The sequence below is a fragment of the Hyla sarda genome, chromosome 4 (assembly GCF_029499605.1).
Source record: "Hyla sarda isolate aHylSar1 chromosome 4, aHylSar1.hap1, whole genome shotgun sequence".
Lineage (NCBI taxonomy): Eukaryota > Metazoa > Chordata > Amphibia > Anura > Hylidae > Hyla > Hyla sarda.
Genome location: NC_079192.1, coordinates 413,663,051 through 413,683,764, shown reverse-complemented (window position 1 = coordinate 413,683,764; position 20,714 = coordinate 413,663,051). Strand labels below are relative to the sequence as shown.

General features: G+C 43.3%; 1 protein-coding gene across 1 annotated transcript in view; it reads left to right on the top strand.

Annotated features, from left to right (window-relative positions):
• Positions 1–1,433: 1,433 nt before the first annotated feature.
• CREB3L2 (cAMP responsive element binding protein 3 like 2) overlaps positions 1,434–20,714 on the top strand; it is a 55,006-nt gene continuing 35,725 nt past the window's right edge. Inside the window, exon 1 of the mRNA XM_056569537.1 lies at positions 1,434–1,905. Coding sequence (XP_056425512.1) covers positions 1,810–1,905 — 96 coding nt within the window. The 5' untranslated portion in view covers positions 1,434–1,809. The remainder of the gene's footprint in view (positions 1,906–20,714) is intronic.

Sequence of the window (20,714 nt, the reverse complement as noted above, 5' to 3'; positions counted from 1 at the left end):
ACAAAGGTTGGGACATTAAGCAATTTTGAGTCTTTAGATGGATATGTGCTGTTCCACTGGATTTAGGGGATTAGTTGCGGTCCAGTAGTCACGCTAGCTTTAGCGGGGATTAGATTAGAACTCACGGTTTAGGTTCTACTGAGGCCGTTAGCTTGTTAGGCCTAGCGTGTCTTTGAAAGTTGCGCAGATCCGTCCTGCTAGTCCGGCATCCACGAGAGCAGCAACCCAAGAGAGCGATAATTGGCTACAGCTCCCTTATATGGGCAGGGGCTGGACTAGAGCTGATTGGTCCAAGACTGCTGTCAATCACCTTTACATAGCATTATGGGTAACACGTGACCCAGGGACCTCCAAAAGGTCCTCTACCATACCATAGAGGAATTAACATGGTCACATGACCGAAGGTCCTGCGACGCTAACAAGGTAAGTACTATACATTATATTAAATATACATTGTTATTATTATATATGTACATATAAAAATTATGAAATTAGAGTAGAAGAGAGGCGACTAGGGGCAGTCCCACCTGAGGGACCCAACCTGAGCGTAGTTACTCTGACTTTGGGGACCACCATACAAGGTATGGTATGCAATACGGTACCGGGACACCACACTGATAATATAACACACTAGGGCTCCTCATAACGCTATAACCTGATGGATAATATAATATAACACACTAGGGCTCCTTATAACGCTATAACCTGTTGGATAATATAATATAACACACTAGGGCTCCTTATAAAGCTATAACCTGTTGGATAATATAATATAACACACTAGGGCTCCTTATAACGCTATAAGCTGTTGGATAATATAATATAACACACTAGGGCTCCTTATAACGCTATAACCTGTTTGATAATATAATATAACACACTAGGGCTCCTCATAACGCTATAACCTGTTTGATAATATAATATAACACACTAGGGCTCCTTATAAAGCTATAACCTGTTGGATAATATAATATAACACACTAGGGCTCCTCATAACGCTAAGTGCTGCTGTAATAATGATATTATAGCAGTGTTTTCCAACCAGGTGCCTCCAGCTGTCGCAAAACTACAACTCCCAGCATGCCTGGACAGCTGGAGACACGCTGTTTGGAAAACACTATAATATAAGCAGAAGCCTTATAATAAAGCTCGGAATCAGCTAGACGACTCCGGGCACTCACGGGTGGGCGGAGCCTCTTCTGTGATTGGCTGATCAGATATTCTTGTCCTTATCTCACTGGACGCGCCATCTTCCCGTTCTTTCTTCATTGGTCTCGCAGGCCGTCAATCAAAACCCCGGCAAGCGTGTTTAACCCTCTGATTGGCTGGCGGAGTAATCAAACAGCGATAGCCCCGCCCACATTCCTGGGAGCTACAGCTGCTTTTTCCCTCGGGGCAAGGAGCGCTCGCTGATTGGCCGAATGCAAATTCCCATTGGGAATAGCGAACGGTGATTGGAGGAGACCGGAGACGGGGGCGTGTCTGGTGTTCAGGAAGGCGGGTGTGAGTGAGTGAGGCTGTCAGTCTGATCCTGGACTTTGAGGAGGGAGAATCTCCCAGCTGTGCACTGACTCTCACTGCCCTGACCTCCCACTGGACCTTACACTGGATAGAAGCCACTTGTCTCCATAGCAACACTGCCCCTATATAGGTACACCAGTCCCCTCCATTACCACAAACTAACTTATTAGTCAGTACTGTCCCTTTAAATTGCTCTGATCAGCTGATCCTCTGCAGAATTCCCCCTCCATAAATCCCCCCAAAAAATTCTGATCCTGATTGACGTTAACCCTTCGCTTGGCGACGACCATGGAGATACTGGAAAGCGGAGACCCCGTCATACAATGGGACCGTAAACTGAGCGAGCTGTCCGAGGGGGCGGAGAGCGACTCGCTCTACAATACGGTAAGTACAATACGGTAAGATGACAAAAATTGGCCAGAAAGTTATTTACATTTTTTATTTTTTTTTATACCACCTTGAATAGTGGGGTTCAAGGTAATCGCCGCCTTTTATCGAAGATTCTAAATTTTTAGAAATGATTTTTGAAAAAATTCTCCGTCTTGTCCCGTTTTTCCAACTTCTTAAAGGGACAGGCACGCTTTAAATTTTTTTGCTGCAGATGTTATGATTCCACACCTGGATGGGAGCCAACAATACGAGCGCAGCTGGGCTCCTGGATGTGACACTTGAAACTGTTAACTTTTTCGCAGCTTTTTTTATTTTATTTATTTTTTTGGTGAATTTTTAAAAAATTTATTTTTTCTAAATAATTAAAATTTCTGACAGTTTTTATTTATTTTTAAATATATATATATATATATTTTTTTCCCGACCCCCCCAAAGTGATGTTCTCATTTGCACCCCCTTGTACTCATTCCTAGATTTGGGAATTTTTGCACAGTTTTAAATAATTCAAAATACATTTTTTTATTTCTCATTTCTATCGGTACTTTTTTTATTTTATTTTATTTTTTTTTCATTTTGTTTATCCCGTATTTTGTTTTTGGATTTTCTCCACAGCCCTCAAAGTGACAATCCCATTCGCACTCCCTTGTACTCGTTCCTAATTATGTGAATATTTGCAAATTTATTAATTCGAAATTTAATGTGAAAAATAATGAAAATTTCAGATTTGTAATTTTTTTTTCTTTTTTTTTTTAAATTTTTTTTGTAATTATATATTTTTTTATTCGCAAGGTGATGATCAGTTTAGTGCTCCCCTGTTCCGAGGCGCAGCTCCGCTAAAGGTGTGAATGGCGCCGTAATTTATTGGCGCACCCGTGGTCTCTAATTTCTGTCAACAAAATTTAATTTGGAACTCTGGAAATTTTGACTTGTACAGGTGGTTAGAGTTTGAGTCTTGGGGGGGGGGGCAGTAAGGAACGATGGCGAAACGGAGGGGGTCGTAAATTTGTTGCGCACCTTGACAACAGCCCGTAACCTAGCAACCCCGGCTGACTCTGATACTTGCGTTCCATTGTGTTTTGACGTCTACAGTTTCTCAGGACTTTCCAGTAACTTCTGAATATACATTGTGTTCCGATACCTCTGCTTGCTGTCAGTGACCGGTCAGGTAGCTTTCAACTTTTTACGTTCCGTTGACATTTTTCCTGGCATGTGAGGAGTTAAAATGTCAGGGTAGACTTTGCTGTAGCTGTACATCCAGAACAGACCTGACATTTCGCACAGCTGCGGTTTCGCTACTGTGTATCCATTCTGAACAATCCTCTTTACTGTACTGGTAGTTTACAATGTATCAGGCCCAGGGCTAGCGTTTCCCAACCAGTATGCCCCCTACTGGTGCAAAACTTCAACTCCCAGCATGCTGTCCGGGCATGCTGGGAGTTGTAGTTTTGCAACAGCTGGAGGCACATTGGGGTTTTTGTTACCGTCCCCCATTTATTCTGCCCAAAAAAAATAAACAAACTTTCCGGAAATTCCATAGTGTGAACCCGGCCTGTGTCCCCATTCACTGACTGAAAGCAGAGATCTTAAAGGGGTACTTCGGTGGAATTTATTTTTTGTTTTTCTTAATTTTTAAAAAAATCTTAATCCTTCCAGTACTTTTTAGCAGCTGTGTGCTACAGAGGAAATTCTGTTCTTTTTTTTTTTGTCTTGTCCACAGTGCTCTCTGCTGACACCTCTGTCCGTATCAGGAACTGTCCAGAGCAGGAGAAAATCCCCATAGCAAACCTATGCTGCTCTGGACAGTTCCTGACACGGACAGAGGTGTCAGCAGAGAGACAAAAAGAAATTAAAAAAGAAAAGGATTTCCTCTGTAACATACAGCTGCCAATAAGTACTGGAAGGATTAAGATTTTTAAATAGAAGTAATTTACAAATCTGTTTAACTTTCTGGCACCAGTGTATATATATATATGTTTTTTTTCACTGGAGTACCCCTTTAACAAGTAGATTCAAAAAGTTGCAGAACGTTTCACTGTACATGGTTACACTTTCTTGATATAAGACCCAAAAAAAAAAACATTTTCACCTACTCTATATTGGTGCTGATTTTGGTGCCGAAATTGGTGCCGAAATTTGCACTAAAATTTGATGAGAGTCCAAATCCAATGTAAGTGAAATGGGGTTTCCGCAAGCCACTGTTCATATGCATTGGAAATTTTTTGCATGGATTTGAACCATTGGGGGCAATGGGGCAGATCCTTGGGGGAGGGTCACCCTTAGAGGCAGGTTAGGGTATTACCCGTTGTGTGAACATGTCCTCCGAGAATTTTTGAGGTAATAGATGGGGTCTTTCTTTCAGGACCCTAAAGGGTTAAAGGGGGTCATTCAGGATTAGAAAAACTGTTGTTTTCTTCCCAAAACAGCGCCACCCTTGTCCTCAGGTTCAGTGCGGTATTGCAGCTCAGTCCCATCGAAGTGAATGGAGCAGAGTTGTAATACCACAAACAACTTTGAGGACAGGTGTGGCGCTGTTTTTCTCTTCCCTTTTTAAACCCTTTTTAAAGGGGTACTCTGGTGAAAAACTATTTTTTTTTCTCACTACTTTAGCTCAAGATAAGCGGCACCAGGCAGCTACTGACTCCACTCTTTTTGTTAAAGGGGTACTCCCCTAAAAACATTTTATTTTTTATTTTTTTAAATCAAATGGTGCCAGAACACTAAGAAGATTTGTAAATTTCTTCTATTTAAAAATCTTAATCCTCCTCCCAGTATTTATCAGCTGCTGTATGCTACACAGGAAGTTATTTTCTTTTTAAAATTCCTTTCTGTCTGACCACAGTGCTAACACTTCTGTCTGTCTCAGGAATTGTCAAGAGCAGGAGCAAATCCCCATAGCAAACCTGAGGTGTCAGCAGAGAGCACTGTGGTCAGACAGAAAAGAAATTCATAAAGAAGAGAACATCCTGTGGAGCATACAGCAGCTAAGAACAGGAAGGGTTAAGATTTTAAAATAGAAGTAATTTACAAATCATTTTAACATTATGGCACCAGTTGATTTAAAAAATAAAAATAAAAAAAATAAAAAGTTTTTGAGCGGAGTACCCCTTTAAGAGCAGATATAAAGAGCGTCTCTCTGGAGGACTTCCACATATCCTGTATTACACAGACAAACCATTGATTTCATTATACAGTGTTGTAATGCCCCATTTCTCCTGCGGGAGCGCTGTTGGGGAAGTAAACACTTGCAGATTCTTCTACAGCTGATCGCTTGGGGTCTTCAGCTTATTTATGTGGGACCCTCTAACAAAAAGACATTGTAGATGACCCCAAATGCAGCAAAATAGTGACAGCTCAGGGGTGTGGGGGGGGGGTGGATTTACAATATTGGGGCTGGATTGTGCAGGTTGTCAGCTTTCGCATTAGGATGCAGAGTGGGACCTGGAGAGGAGGTTTCTATTTAAAGGGGTACTCCACTGCAAAACATTTTTTTTAAATAAACTGGTGCCAGAAAGTTAAACAGATTTGTAAATTACTTCTATTAAAAAAAAAATATTAATCCTTCCAGTACTTATCAGCTGCTACATGCTTCTGAGGAAGTTCTTTTCTTTTTGAATTTCCTTTCTGTCTGACCACAGTGTTTTCTGCTGACACCTCTGTCCATTTTTGGAAATGTCCAGAGCAGTAGAGGTTTTCTATGGGGATTTGCTTGTACTCTGGACAGTTCCTAACATAGACAGAGGTGTCAGCATAGAGCACTGTGGTCAGACAGAAAGGAAATTCAAAAAGAAAAGAACTTCCTGTCAAGCATACAGCTGCTGATAAGTACTGGAAGGATTAAGATTTTTTAATAGAAGTAATTTACAAATCTGTTTAACTTTCTGGCACCGGTTGATTTAAAAGGAAATGTTTTCCAGTGTAGTACAGTGCCCCTTTAAGGCCCTAAATACACATTAAATGGGTTATCCAGGAAAAAAACTTTTTTATATATATCAACTTGCTCCATAAAATTAAACAGATTTGTAAATCACTTCTAATAAAAAATCTTAATCCTTTCAGTACTTATGAGCTTCTGAAGTTGAGTTGTTCTTTTCTGTCTAAGTCCTCTCTGATGACACCTGTCTCGGGAAGCGCCCAGTTTAGAAGCAAATCCCCATAGCAAACCTCTTCTAAACTGGGCGGTTCCCGAGTCACGTGTCATCAGAGAGCACTTAGACAGAAAAGAACAACTCAACTTCAGAAGCTCATAAGTACTGAAAGGATTAAGATTTTTTTAATAGAAGTAATTTACAAATCTGTTTAACTTTCTGGAGCCAGTTGATATATATATATAAAAAAAAAAAAGTTTTTTCCTGGAATACCCCTTTAAATGTATAAACATCGGGGCCGAGGACTGTTTGCTAAACAGGATTTACTGAACAGGTCGGCCCATCTGCTCAGAGGTAAAACGTTGACCTTTCCAGTTAATCCCTTGTTTGTGTTACACAGACTGCGCCCCCTATATCATTAGCATATGCAGATGTGACCATGTGACTATATGCCCTAGGTGCCAAACCTTTGGCCATTATCTGTCCGGGCATGCTGGGACTTGTAGTTTTGCAACAGCCAGAGGGCCGCTCTATTGTATGATGTATGTAAGACCATAGGCATAAGTCACTGGAGTTACTTATGATGATTAGTGCTAGTTCAGCCTCTGGGACCCCATAAATTCTGGGGGTCCCAGTTCCCCATTGGCCTTCATTACCCGTGCAGTCACCCACAGTTAAAGGGGTACTCCGGTGGAAAACATTATTATTATTATTATTATTATTATTATTTTTAAATCAACTGGTGCCAGAAAGTTAAACAGATTTGTAAATGACTTCTATTAAAAAAAATCTTTACCCTTCCAGTACTTTTTAGCAGCTGTATGCTACAGAGGAAATTCTTTTCTTTTTGAATTTCTTTTTTTTTTTGTCTTGTCCATAGTGCTCTCTGCTGACACCTCTGTCCGTGTCAGGAACTGTCCAGAGCAGCATAGGTTTGCTATGGGGGATTTTCTTCTCCTGCTCTGGACAGTTCCTGATAGGGGCATCAGGTGTCAGCAGAGAGCACTGTGGACAAGACAAAAAAAAAAAGAAATTCAAAAAGAAAATAATTTCCTCTGTAGCATACAGCTGCTAAAAAGTACTGGAAGGATTAAGATTTTTTTTTTAATAGAAGTCTTTTACAAATCTGTTTACCTTTCTGGCAAAAGTTCATAAAAAATAAATAAATAAATTAAAAAAATGTTTCCCACCGGAGTACCCCTTTAAGATCTCTGCTTTCAGTCAGTGAATGGGAACACAGGCCGGGTTCACACTACGGAATTTCCGTAAAGTTTTTTTTTTTGGCAGAATACATGGGGGACGGTAACAAAAACCCCAATGTGCCCCCTGCTGTTGCAAAACTACAACTCCTAGCATGCCCGGACAGCCTTCGGCTGTCCGGGCATGCTGGGAGTTGTAGTTTTGCAACAGCAGGGGGCATACTGTTTGGGGAAACACTAGCCCAAATTCAAAAAGAAAATAATTTCCTCTGTAGCATACAGCTGCTAAAAAGTATTGGAAGGGTAAAGATTTTTTAATAGAAGTCATTTACAAATCTGTTTAACTTTCTGGCATTAGTTGATTAAAAAATTTTTTTTTTCCACCGGAGTACCCCTTTATAATAAATGCAATTATCAGAACTGGGTAATAGCGCCCCCCGGTTTTTAGCAGTTAGTCGTCACAAATTACACTTGTGCTACAGCTCTGTATGCAGCTGCTTTGCAGATCTGTGTCTCCATGGTAACAGACTACAAACAAACCCTGTGTAGTCGGATCCTGTAGTCACACCCGCTTCCCGGTAGTTGTGGGTCCAGCTTGTTGCATCCGGCCTACTCTGGACTTCCATACATCCCCGCCTTTTAAAGGGGTACTCTGCTGTTCGGCGTTTGGAACAAACTGTACCGAACGCTGGAGCCGGGAGCTCGTTATGTAATAGCCCCGCCCCCTCATGACGTCACACCCCGCCCCCTCAATGCAAGTCTATGGGAGGGGGCGTGACGGTTGTCACGCCCCCTCCCATAGACTTACATTGAGGGGGCGGGTGTGACTTAATGAGGGGGCGGGGCTATGACGTCACGAGCTCCTGGCGCCGGCTCCAGCGTTTGGGACAGTTTGTTCCAAACGCTGAGCAGCGGAGTACCCCTTTAAAGTGTACCTGTCACTGAAATAAATTAGGGACATGTCATAATTTTTTATTTATTTTTTGGTCTGGGTCTCCCTGCCCTGTGTCTAGGGGACCTAGACGGCCCCATAAACTTAGGTTATTGGGCCGTCCAGGTCATGTGACAGAGCCGTGAGACAATGTGCTAAGTGCGCACTTAAAAAAAAAAAAAAAAATAAAAAAAAATTTAATAAAAAATGTCTGTACGACCTATAAAAAGTTTTTTTTTTTTTTTTCGTGACCGTGTCCACTTAGATGGGTACTCCACCAGGGCTCAAGTCCTGCAGGAACTCATGGGAACGGAGTTCCTGCACTTTTTCCACAGCAGGAACGCAGTTCCTATTAGCAGGAGTCCTGCAGGACCAGCCCTCAAAGGGGTACTCCTCCCCTAGACATCTTATCCCCTATCCAAAGTATAGGGGATAAGATGTCTGATCGCAGGGGTCCCACTGCTGCTGGGGACCCCCGGGATCTCGGCTGCGGCACCCCAGACATGGTGGTCCCCAGCAGCAGATAGGGTATAAGATGTCTAGTACCCCTTTAAGTGGAAATCCTGGATGAGTTCCCACACTTTTTTTTTACCCAGGACTTGACCCCTGTACTCCTACCCCAGCGTTTCGGAACATTTTGTTTACGAATGCTGGGTGCGGGTCGTGGCGTCACGGCCACGCTTCTGGTGACTCCACACCACGCCTTCTCAATGCAATTCTACGGTCGGGGCGCGCGGTGGCGGCTGCCTTCCCCCCCCCCCCCCCCCCCATGTATTCTGACGAAAAAATAACCATACCTTTGGCGGCGGAAATTCGGTGGTGTGAACCCAGCCTTAGTGTTCCCATTCACTGACTGAAAGCAGAGATCTTAACAAGTAGATTCAAAAAGTTGCGAAACTTTTCACTGTACACGGTTACACTTTCTTGACCGAAAAAAGGCCAAAAAAAACTAAACACATTTTCACCTACTTTATAAGATTGGTGCGGATTTCGGTGTCTGAATTTGCGCCAAAATCCGATGAGAGTCCAAATCCAATGTAAGTGAATGGGGTTTCCGCAAGCCCCTGTTCACATGCATTGTCACGCCCCTTCCCATAGACTTGCATTGAGGGGGCGGGTCGTGACATCATGAAGGGCCGTGGCTATGACGTCACAAGCTCCAGCGTTTGTTCCAAATGCTGAGCAGCGGAGTACCCCTTTAATATCACGTTTGCAGTATATACGGTATGTATTTGCTTTCTTTCGCCTTTTCGTATCCACCTCTCACATGTAGACTGACTAAAGTCTTGGCCCCGGTTCAGACTGTCTGGAAAGGATCGTTCTTATACCCGGAGCCCCCGGCCGCGAGGGATCGCGCCATTGTAGTGTCTTGTATTATAATCGCACACCATACACTTGTTATTATAAAATACCGGGATTAGGACTGAGGCCTGCAACCAGGACTACAACTCCCAGACTGCTTTTTGAAGGCATGCTGGGGGTTGTAGTTTTGCCTTACATTCCCCACGACTTAAAGGGGTATTCCAGGGAAAAACATTTTTATATATATATATGTCAACTGGCTCCAGAAAGTTAAACAGATTTGTAAATTACTTCTATTAAAAAATCTTAATCCTTCCAATAATTGTCAGCTGCTGAAGTTGAGTTGTTCTTTTCTGTCTGGCAACAGTGCTCTCTGCTGACACCTCTGTCTGTCTCGGGAACTGCACAGAGTAGAAGAGGTTTGCTATGGGTATTTGCTTCTACTCTTGACAGTTCCCGAGACAGGTGTCATCAGAGAGCACTTAGACAGAAAAGAACAACTCAACTTCAGCAGCTCATAAGTTCTGAAAGGATTAAGATTTTTTAATAGAAGTCATTTACAAATCTGTTTAACTTTCTGGAGCCAGTTGAAGCAAAAAAAAAAGTTTTCTCCTGGATAACCCCTATAAAAGAACTTCCTGTGGAACATACAGCAGCTGATAAGTACTGGAAGGATTCAGATTTTTTTTTATAGAAGTAATTTACAAATCTGTTTAACTTTCTGGCACCAGTTGATTTAAAAAAAATAAAATAAAAAAAAATGTTTTCCAGGGGAGTACCCCTTTAACAAAAAGAGTAGAGTCAGTAGCTGCCTGGCGCCGCTTACGAGGGCTAGATTTAGGCGACATACGCCAAAGCTGCTGCGGTTGACTTAACAATATGGTTTCGTCTGGTAATATATATAATTTTTATTTTATTTTTTTTAAACAAGCGTCCCGCAGCCCTGGGCCCGCGGTTGACTGATCATCATAACCACTGATCATAGAGCTTCACATCTGGGGGACAGGGCTGGATGGGCCGGTGGGCCTCTGTTGTGTTGCCGACCCTTTGAAATCTGATCTAGGGAAGGCTTCCGCCTGCAGATCTCTAAATATCACTAGACGTCTATGGCCTGGCACTATGTATATCAGTGTTTCCCAACCAGGATGCCTCCAGCTGTTGCCAAACTACAACTCCCAGCATGCCTGGACAGCCTTTGGCTGTCCAGGCATGCTGGAGGTTGTAGTTTGGCAACAGCTGGAGGCACCCTGGTTGGGAAACACTGATGTATATCATAGAAACTTCTGCAATTTAAAGGGGTTATCCAGGTAAAAACTTTTTTTTTCTTTTTTATATATCAACTGGCTCCAGAAAGTTAAACAGATTTGTAAATTACTTCTATTAAAAAATCTTAATCCTTTCAGTACTTATGAGCTTCTGAAGTTAAAGGGGTACTCCGGTGAAAACCTTTTTTCTTTTAAATCAACTGGTGGCAGAAAGTTAAACATATTTGTAAATAACTTCTATAAAAAAAATCTTAATCCTTCCAGTACTTATAAGCTGCTGAATGCTACAGAGGAAATTCCTTTCTTTTTTGGAACACTGATGACATCACGAGCACAGTTCTCTCTGCTGTCATCTTTCTGCATAGTAAATGTATGCTCAGGGCAGCATGGTGGCTCAGTGGTTAGCACTGCTGCCCTGCAATGCTGGGGACTTGGGTTCAAATCCCACTAAGGACAACAATAAATAAAGCCTTATTATTATTATTATAATAACATCAGCAGAGAGAACTGTGCTTGTGATGTCATCAGAGAGCATTCCAAAAAGAAAAGAATTTCCTCTGTAATATTCAGCAGCTAATAAGTACAAGAAGGATTAAGATTTTTTAATAGAAGTAATTTACAAATCTGTTTAACTTTCTGGCACCAGTTGATTTAAAAAAAAAAAAAAAAAATGTTTTTCACCGGAGTACCCTTTTAAGGTTGTTCTTTTCTGTCTAAGTGACACGTGTCTCAGGACATGCCCAGTTTAGAAGCAAATCCCCATAGCAAACCTCTTCTAAACTGGGCGGTTCCCGAGACAGGTGTCATCAGAGAGGATTTAGACAGAAAAGAACAACCTTAACTTCAGAAGCTCATAAGTATTGGAAGGATTAAGATTTTTTAATAGAAGTAATTTACAAATCTGTTTAACTTTCTGGAGGCAGTTGATATATATAAAGTTTTTTTCCTGGAATACCCCTTTCAATAAAAAAAAAATAAAAATGGATGACCCCTTAGAAGTGCTAAATGCCGCCTACAATTATATTTTATTTACATTTTTTTTTTTTTTTATCTTGACAAGAAGAATGACTATTTAATTGCTGGTTACTTTCGCCACAACCACAAGGAGCGGTGCAGTTATGAGAGCGTCTGCCGAGCTGGTGCCAGGCGGAACAAGAGCCTTATAATAACATAGCTAAATATATATCTCCGCATAGAATCTGCCTGTGGGGGAAGGGGGAGAATAACGGACAAAGGGGCCCTTCACACCCGCCGCCTGCTCCGCCGCCGAAGAGATGGATGTATTGTTATCATGATATGGCGAAACCGAAATGTGCGCTCTGCAACGTGCTGGTGCCCCCATAACAGGAGAGAAGAATTACCCCCCACCCCCTAAATACAAGACGGCAGTGATTCTTGTCGGTCAACTTGTTAAACTGCTGTTTTATTCAAGGAAAGCTGGGTGACAACCAGTATGGCCGCCATGTATGATCTGACGAGCCCCGAAACTAGTGCAGACCCCAGATCAGACTAACTAAACTAATACAAATGCCCGGACCCCTAATTATAGACTGCAGACCCAACCCCCTATACCAATGCAGACCCTAGACCCTGCAGAAGGGGGTGCAGGTCCCGGAGGCCGGTGAAAGGGGGTGCAGGTCCCGGAGGCCGGTGAAAGGGGCATTCTGGTCCCGGGCCCCACTTAATGACTACTTATCCTGGGACCCTGCAAGATTAAAAACAGATTAATGTCTAGACCCCCCTGAACAAATACAACACCCCGACCAGATCCCCTTAAACGCACGCAGATCCCAGGCCCCCCAAAATGAATACAGACCCCAGACCTCCCTATATGAATACAGACCCCAGACCTCCCTATATGAATACAGACCCCCGGACCTCCCTATATGAATACAGACCCCGGACCCCTCTATATGAATACAGACCCCAGACCTCCCTATAGGAATACAGACCCCAGACCTCCCTATAGGAATACAGACCCCGGACCTCCCTATATGAATACAGACCCCGGACCTCCCTATAGGAATACAGACCCCCCTATATGAATACAGACCCCGGACCTCCCTATAGGAATACAGACCCCGGACCTCCCTATAGGAGTACAGACCCCGGACCTCCCTATAGGAATACAGACCCCGGACCTCCCTATATGAATACAGACCCCGGACCTCCCTATAGGAATACAGACCCCCCTATATGAATACAGACCCCGGACCTCCCTATAGGAATACAGACCCCGGACCTCCCTATAGGAGTACAGACCCCGGACCTCCCTATAGGAGTACAGACCCCGGACCTCCCTATAGGAATACAGACCCCGGACCTCCCTATATGAATACAGACCCCGGACCCCCTATAGGAATACAGACCCCCGACCTCCCTATATGAATACAGACCCTGGACCTCCCTATAGGAATACAGACCCCGGACCTCCCTATAGGAATACAGACCCCGGACCTCCCTATAGGAATACAGACCCCGGACCTCCCTATATGAATACAGACCCGGACCTCCCTATAGGAATACAGACCCCCAGACCCCCCTATATGAATACAGACCCCCGACCTCCCTATATGAATACAGACCCTGGACCTCCCTATATGAATACAGACCCCGGACCTCCCTATATGAATTCAAACCCCCTATATGAATACAGACCCCGGACCTCCCTATATGAATACAGACCCCGGACCCCCTATATGAATACAGACCCCGGACCTCCCTATATGAATACAGACCCCGGACCTCCCTATAGGAATACAGACCCGGACCTCCCTATAGGAATACAGACCCCGGACCCCCCTATAGGAATACAGACCCCGGACCTCCCTATATGAATACAGACCCCGGACCTCCCTATATGAATACAGACCCCGGACCCCCTATATGAATACAGACCCTCGGACCTCCCTATATGTATACAGACCCCGGACCCCCTATATGAATACAGACCCCCGACCTCCCTATATGAATACAGACCCCCAGACCTCCTTATATGAATACAGACCCCCCTACATGAATACAGACCCCAAACCCCCTATATGAATACAGACCCCGGACCTCCCTATATGAATACAGACCCCCGACCTCCCTATATGAATACAGACCCCCAGACCTCCTTATATGAATACAGACCCCGGACCCCCCTATGTGAATACAGACCCCGGACCCCCTATATGAATACGGACCCCCTATATGAATACAGACCCCGGACCCCCTATATGAATACAGACCCCCGGACCCCCTATATGAATACAGACCCCGGACCCCCTATATGAATACAGACCCCGGACCCCCTATATGAATACAGACCCCGGACCCCCCTATATGAATACAGACCCCGGACCTCCCTATATGAATACAGACCCCGGACCTCCCTATATGAATACAGACCCCGGACCCCCTATATGAATACAGACCCCGGACCCCCCTATATGAATACAGACCCCGGACCTCCCTATATGAATACAGACCCCCCGACCTCCCTATATGAATACGGACCCCCTATATGAATACAGACCCCGGACCCCCTATATGAATACAGACCCCTACATGTTGTCCGCGGCGGCTCCTATAAGTGAAGACCACTGCAGTAACATAGAGAAGAGAGAGCGTTGAGTAGCGCAGTCGCCCATAGCAACCAATCAGATTTCAGCTTCCATCTTTTCTGCACTATTTGGGCAGTGAGAGGGGCGATCTGATTGGTTGCTGTGGCGCCTTCTTCTCCAGGTCCGGGATGCTTTCTATATTTCAGGACTCCTCCACATTCCTCTCCCCCTTCTTTTACCTCAAGTGACTTTCCAGCTGCAGACTGCCGGGAATCACAGCTTACCCTAGGACGGAGACATTTCCGCAGTTTATGGATATTTGGGGGGGGGGGGGGCTCCTGTTGTGATGGTCACTTGCCCTCAGGCTAAAATATTTACAGCCCAGACAGGTATTTATTTGGCGGCCACTGGTTTGACCTGTACTTGTTTTACTACTTCTGGTCATTCAGGGTCACGCTCCAACCCTGTGGATAAAAAGGGTCAGAAATCCACGGTTATTACAACCGCCACCCAGCTTTCCCAAACACTCAAATGGCATGCCAGCCTGGCTATATAGGGACATGGGTGTAGCTAAACAACTTTTCTATACAGGAGAACTACATGCTGGTCCTTTTACTTGTCACTCAGCTTTTCCAGGAACCAGGGAGAGTTGGGGACTTGTATGGACTTTCCCATTGAAGAACATTACATGCATTCTTTTCCCCCTCCTGAAATGGCTGATACCAGAGAACACCAACGTGCTGCAAAACACGTATTGTCCCTTTAAGAAAAGATTCCATATTAATAAGCGTTCAGATTTCCTGCGGCCCACAATCCTTCCACGGGAAAATCTGACCCAGCTCCTCCAGAATCCTTCCATCTGACTCACGGATGGGCTGGACATTACCCCCCCCCCCTCCCCCTCCCTTCTTCTCCCATTGTGGGAACCTTCACTTTTTTTTTTGCGTTTGTTTGGTTCCTCCTAAATTTCAGTGGAATGCGTTAATAATGGCCCAGAGAATAGTCAGCTGGGGCTGGTTGTGTTGTTCTTCTCCGGCCATGGATGACAACAACCATTATATTAAAGGGGTACTCCGGTGAAAACCTTTTTTTTTTTTCTTTTAAATAAATTGGTGGCAGAAAGTTAAACATATTTGTAAATTACTTCTATTAAAAAAATCTTAATCCTTCCTGTACTTATTAGCTCCTGAATGCTACAGAGGAAATTATTTTCTTTTTGGAATGCTCACTGATGACATCACGACCACAGTGCTCTCTGCTGACGTTATTATAATAATAATAATAATAATAACGCTTTATTTATTGTTGTCCTTAGTAGGATTTGAACCCAAGTCCCCAGCACTGCAAGGCAGCAGTGCTTACCACTGAGCCACCATGCTGCCCTTAGCATACATCTGCTATGCATGGTTGCTAAAATGGACAGAGATGACAGCAGAGAGCACTGTGCTCGTGATGTCATCAGTGTTCCAAAAAGAAAGGAATTTCCTCTGTAGCATTCAGCAGCTAATAAGTATTGGAAGGATTAAGATTTTTTAATAGAAGTAATTTACAAATATGTCAACTGGTTCCAGAAAGTTAAACAGATTTGTAAATGACTTCTATTAAAAAATCTTAATCCTTCCAGTACTTTTTAGCAGCTGTTTGCTACAGAGGAAAATCTTTATTTTTTTAATTTCTTTTTTTGTCCTGTCCACAGTGCTCTCTGCTGACACCTGAAGAAATTATTTTCTTTTTGAATTTGGGCTAGTGTTTCCCAACCAGTATGCCCCCTGCTGTTGCAAAACTACAACTCCCAGCATGCCCGGACAGCCTTTGGCTGTCCGGGCATGCTGGGAGTTGTAGTTTTGCAATAGGTGGAGGCACATTGGGGTTTTTGTTACCGTCCCCCATGTATTCTGCAAAAAAAAAAAAAACTTTACAGAAATTCTGTAGTGTGAACCCAGCCTGTGTTCCCATTCACTGAATGAAAGCAGAGATCTTAAAGGGGTACTTTAAGCAGAGAGCACTGTGGACAAGACAAAAAAGAAATTATGCATACAGCTGCTAAAAAGTACTGGAAGGGTAAAGGTTTTTTTTTAATAGAAGTAATTTACAAATCTGTTTAACTTTCTGGCACCAGTTCATTTAAAAAAGAAAAAAAGTTTTCCACCGGAGTACCCCTTTAATCCCTTCAGTACTTATGAGCTGATGAAGTTGAGTTGTTCTTTTCTAAGTGTTCTCTGATGACACGTGTCTCAGGAACTGTCCAGAGTAGAAACAAATCCCCATAGCAAACCTCTTCTACTCTGTGCAGTTCCCGAGACAAGCAGAGATGTCAGCAGAGAGCACTGTCGCCAGACAGAAAAGAACAACTCAACTTCAGCAGCTGATAATTATTGGAAGGTTTAAAATTTTTAATAGAAGTAATTTACAAATCTGTTTAACTTGCTGGAGCCAGTTGATAGGAAAACCCCTTTAACCCTTCCCACACACCCTGAATGGTCAATTCGACAGCTTTACCGCAGAGTTATGCCGATCATGGTCTGTGGAAAGCTGGTGGACAACTTATTAAAAGGGTACTCCGGTGGAAAACTATTTTTTTTTTATTTTTTATTTTTTTAAATCAACTGGTGCCAGAAAGTTAAACAGATTTGTAAATTACTTTGATTAAAAATCTAATCCTTCCTGTACTTATTAGCTGCTGAATACTACAGTGGAAATTATTTTCCATTTGAAACACAGAGCTGTCTGCTGAATCACGAGCACAGTGCTCTCTGCTGACACCTATGTCCATTTTTAGGAACTGTCCAGGGTAAAAGGAAATCCCCATAGCAAACATATGCTGTTCTGGACAGTTCCTAAAATGGACAGAGATGTCAGCAGAGAGCACTGTGCTCGTGATGTCAGCAGAGAGCTCTGTGTTTCAAATGGAAAAGAATTTCCACTGTAGTATTCAGCAGCTAATAAGTACACGAAGGATTAAGATTTTTTAATGAAAGTAATTTACAAATCTGTTTAACTTTCTGGCACCAGTTGATTTAAATAAAAAAAAAAAAGTTTTTCACTGGAGTACCCCTTTAAGGGGTTGTCTCCTAAAGTCCTTTTCAGCTTTTAAAAGTTGCCATTAATAGTTGTTGCCCATCAGTGAGGAAGGAGACATCTCTGTGAATTAAAAAAAAAAAAAACACAAAAAAAAACTAAAACTAAAAATGGTGACCAGTCAGAGCAGATCTGCTGCGTTGGTTTCCACTTTTCTTTGCACCACTATCAAAGACCCCGTTGTCCCCTCACAGCACAACCAGTGTTCTGCGGGTGCCCGGCTCCCTCACATATGGGACTGGGCTACTGTAAATGGGCAATTCAGACAACAAAGAGTCATTGAGAGAAACTCCGAGTTGCAGAATTTCTTTGCTTTCCTTTTCGAGTATATATGACTTGCGTAGAGGAGTCGCCCCCTTTAATAAAAGTTGATTTTTTAAAAGTTCTGTTTCTGGAAAAAGCTGGATGGTGGACAATATTTAAAGGGGTACTCCACTGCTCAGCGTTTAGAACATACTGTTCCGAACACTGGAGCCGGGAGGTCGTGACGTCATAGCCCCGCCCTTTGTGAAGTCATGCCCCGCCCCCTCAATGCAAGTCTATGGGAGGGGGCGTGACGGCCGTCACGCCCCCTCCCATAGACTTGCATTGAGGGGGCGGGGCATCATGTCATGGGGGGCGAGGCTATGACAGCAATGGTTTACTATAGGGTCATGTGCAGAAGAGACCGTAGGGAGAACCCCCTTATTGACCAGTCATCTTACTATAATCTGTTTTGGCTTCCTTAAAGGGGTACTCCGCTGCTCAGCGTTTGGAACAAGCGCTGGAGCCAGGAGCTCGTGATGTCATAGCCCCGCCCCCTCATGACATAATGCCCCGCCCCCTCAATGCAAGTCTATGGGAGGGGACGTGGCGGCAGTCACGCCCCCTCCCATAGACTTGCATTGAGGAGGCGGGGCATCATGTCATTGCATTGAGGGGGCGGGGAGTGACGTCATGAGGGGGCGGGGCTATGATGTCTCGACCTCCCGTCTCCAGCGTTCGGAACAGTTTGTTCCAAACGCTGAGCAGCAGAGTACCCCTTTAAGTCTCAAGACAAAGCATTATACGGATTGTACCGGGGGAACGTCTTCGCATGCATATCTTTTTTAAAGTGGAACTCCGATGAGGCATTGGCAGGATCTCTGTTTAAATCTCCCAGCAACTTTCGTAGCCCGAGACTACAGCGATTGGATTATGGATTCTAGGCAAATTTTGGGGTACGAAGTTGCCGGGAGAATTAAACCGTGTTCCTGCCGCCAAACCAGCATCGGAGTAAAGCTTTAAATTTGCCATTCTTATTGTTGTATTTGCTTGCTTATTTGTGGTCTTGGCTTTTACTAAGGCTGCATTCACACCACGTTTTTGCAATACAGTTCCCGTATGGGGTTTTTGATGAAAAACGGATTCCTCCAAAACCGGACTAAACTGTCTAAAAACGTGTATACAAATTTCAACCCGTATACGGTTTGAAAAAGGATGTATGGTTGCATCCGTTTTTTTAAGAAAAAAAACGTATACGTTTTTAACTTTTTACTCCATTTTGAATAAAGTTTTACTTGTTTGATTGAAATTCCACAAAAACAAACTGTGCAAAGCCGGATGGAACCATACGCACGTACAGTTCCCATTGACTCCCATGTTAAAAAAATAAATAAATAAATAAAACGTATACGGTTTTTCACCTGGACCAAAAAACGTGGTAGACTACGGTTTTGGGTACAGGTAAAAAAAGGGACAAAACCGTATAAGACGCAAAGCAGACTAAACCGGATGATGTGTTTGACATACTGTTTACAATGTTAAGTCAATGCGTACGGTTTTCTATATGGTTCTGCACGTTTTTTTTTACTTGAAACCGTATACAAGAACTGTATAGCAAAAACGTGGTGTGCGTGCACCCTAAGAAACAGCTCCGTAATTGGCCATACACCTTCAACAGTTGTGGACCGAAGGCACCAACAACTATTCCTCCGAATCCCCCAATGTACAGTGAAACCTCTTAGAGATGACCGAGCAAAATTGACCAAAAAAGTGGCCTTTTAGGGAGTTGATTTTCTCAAAGATGCGTAAAAAACCAACAAAACTGAAAATCTGTCACAGAAAATGTGGTCACGGTAAAAGGGTGGTCTTCTCCAATAGGTGGTCTTTTGAAGAGGTTTCACTGTACATGCACACTGTGGGGAGAGGAAAGGAATCCACTGCCGGACACCCCTAGCAGCCACTTATCTCCCCAAGAACAAAAGGATCGGGTGTTAAAACTTAAAATGCCTGAAGCTTCTTTACCCCAATATCATATAGTTAGTATAGTCCAAAAAAGACACATGTCCATCAAGTTGAACCAAGGAGCTGAAGGGGAGGGGTTGTGATTATTCTGCATACACTTTTTTATTTTGTTCTAAGAATGTATCTAAGCCCCTCTTTTGAAGCCCTCAACCGTTCCTGCTGTGGCCAGTTCCTGAGGTAGACTGTGACAAAGAGTCCAAAAAAGCAACCTGAGGTGTAAATTCTCCCGGTAGAATCTCTCCCTCAACGTTGACTCTTCTTCTCCTCTTAACTCCCTCCCCCCCTTCCCCGATGGACAGTTTAGCCTAGACATCTGTATTTTCCTTCTCGTAAACTTCTTCAGTCTTTTTTGAGTCTCCGTTTCTGGTGGAGGATGGGAAGAAAGTCGAAAAACAGCCAAAGCAAGTAAAGATGTTAGTTATATGATGGAGCTGATCACTAATGGCTGCCAGATGCTGCTATACCTTTACCAGGCCTGGGGGGCTTTGGGGGAGAGTGTTATCATTCTGGAACTACCAGTCCTTGAACTGTCTCGGGATAACCCGTCACGTCTTCATTTAGCTTATATCTTGCGGTCAGATCAAGGTTTTAATGTTTTTGATCTTATCCAGATTTTTCCTACACTTGTCATCTTTTACTCTTTTTTTAAATAACCAAATCAGGTATTTTTTAGGTATTTGTTTCCTTCCATGTGAAACATTCCCTCCCAATATCATGTCGTCTTAACCCAGTATCCCCTGCCTAGATTTTAAAGAAGTGTTCCCATCTAGTAATATTGGTTTCCCAGCCCCCTACAGCCTATTTGTGGCCATCCAAGGTGGTCAGGTAACCCTTATTGGCTTTAAAGGGGTACTCCGGTGGAAAACTTTTTTTATTATTATTTTTATTTTTTTTTAAATCCAGAAAGTTAAACAGATTTGTAAATTACTACTATTAAAAAATCTTTATCCTTCCAGTACCTTTTAGCAGCTGTATGCTACAGAGGAAATTCTTTTTCTTTTTGAGTTTCATTTTTTTTTGTCTTGTCCACAGTGCTCTCTACTGACACCTGATGACCGTATCAGGAACTGTCCAGAGCAGGAGAAAATCCCCATAGCAAACCTATACTGCTCTGGACAGTTCCTGACACA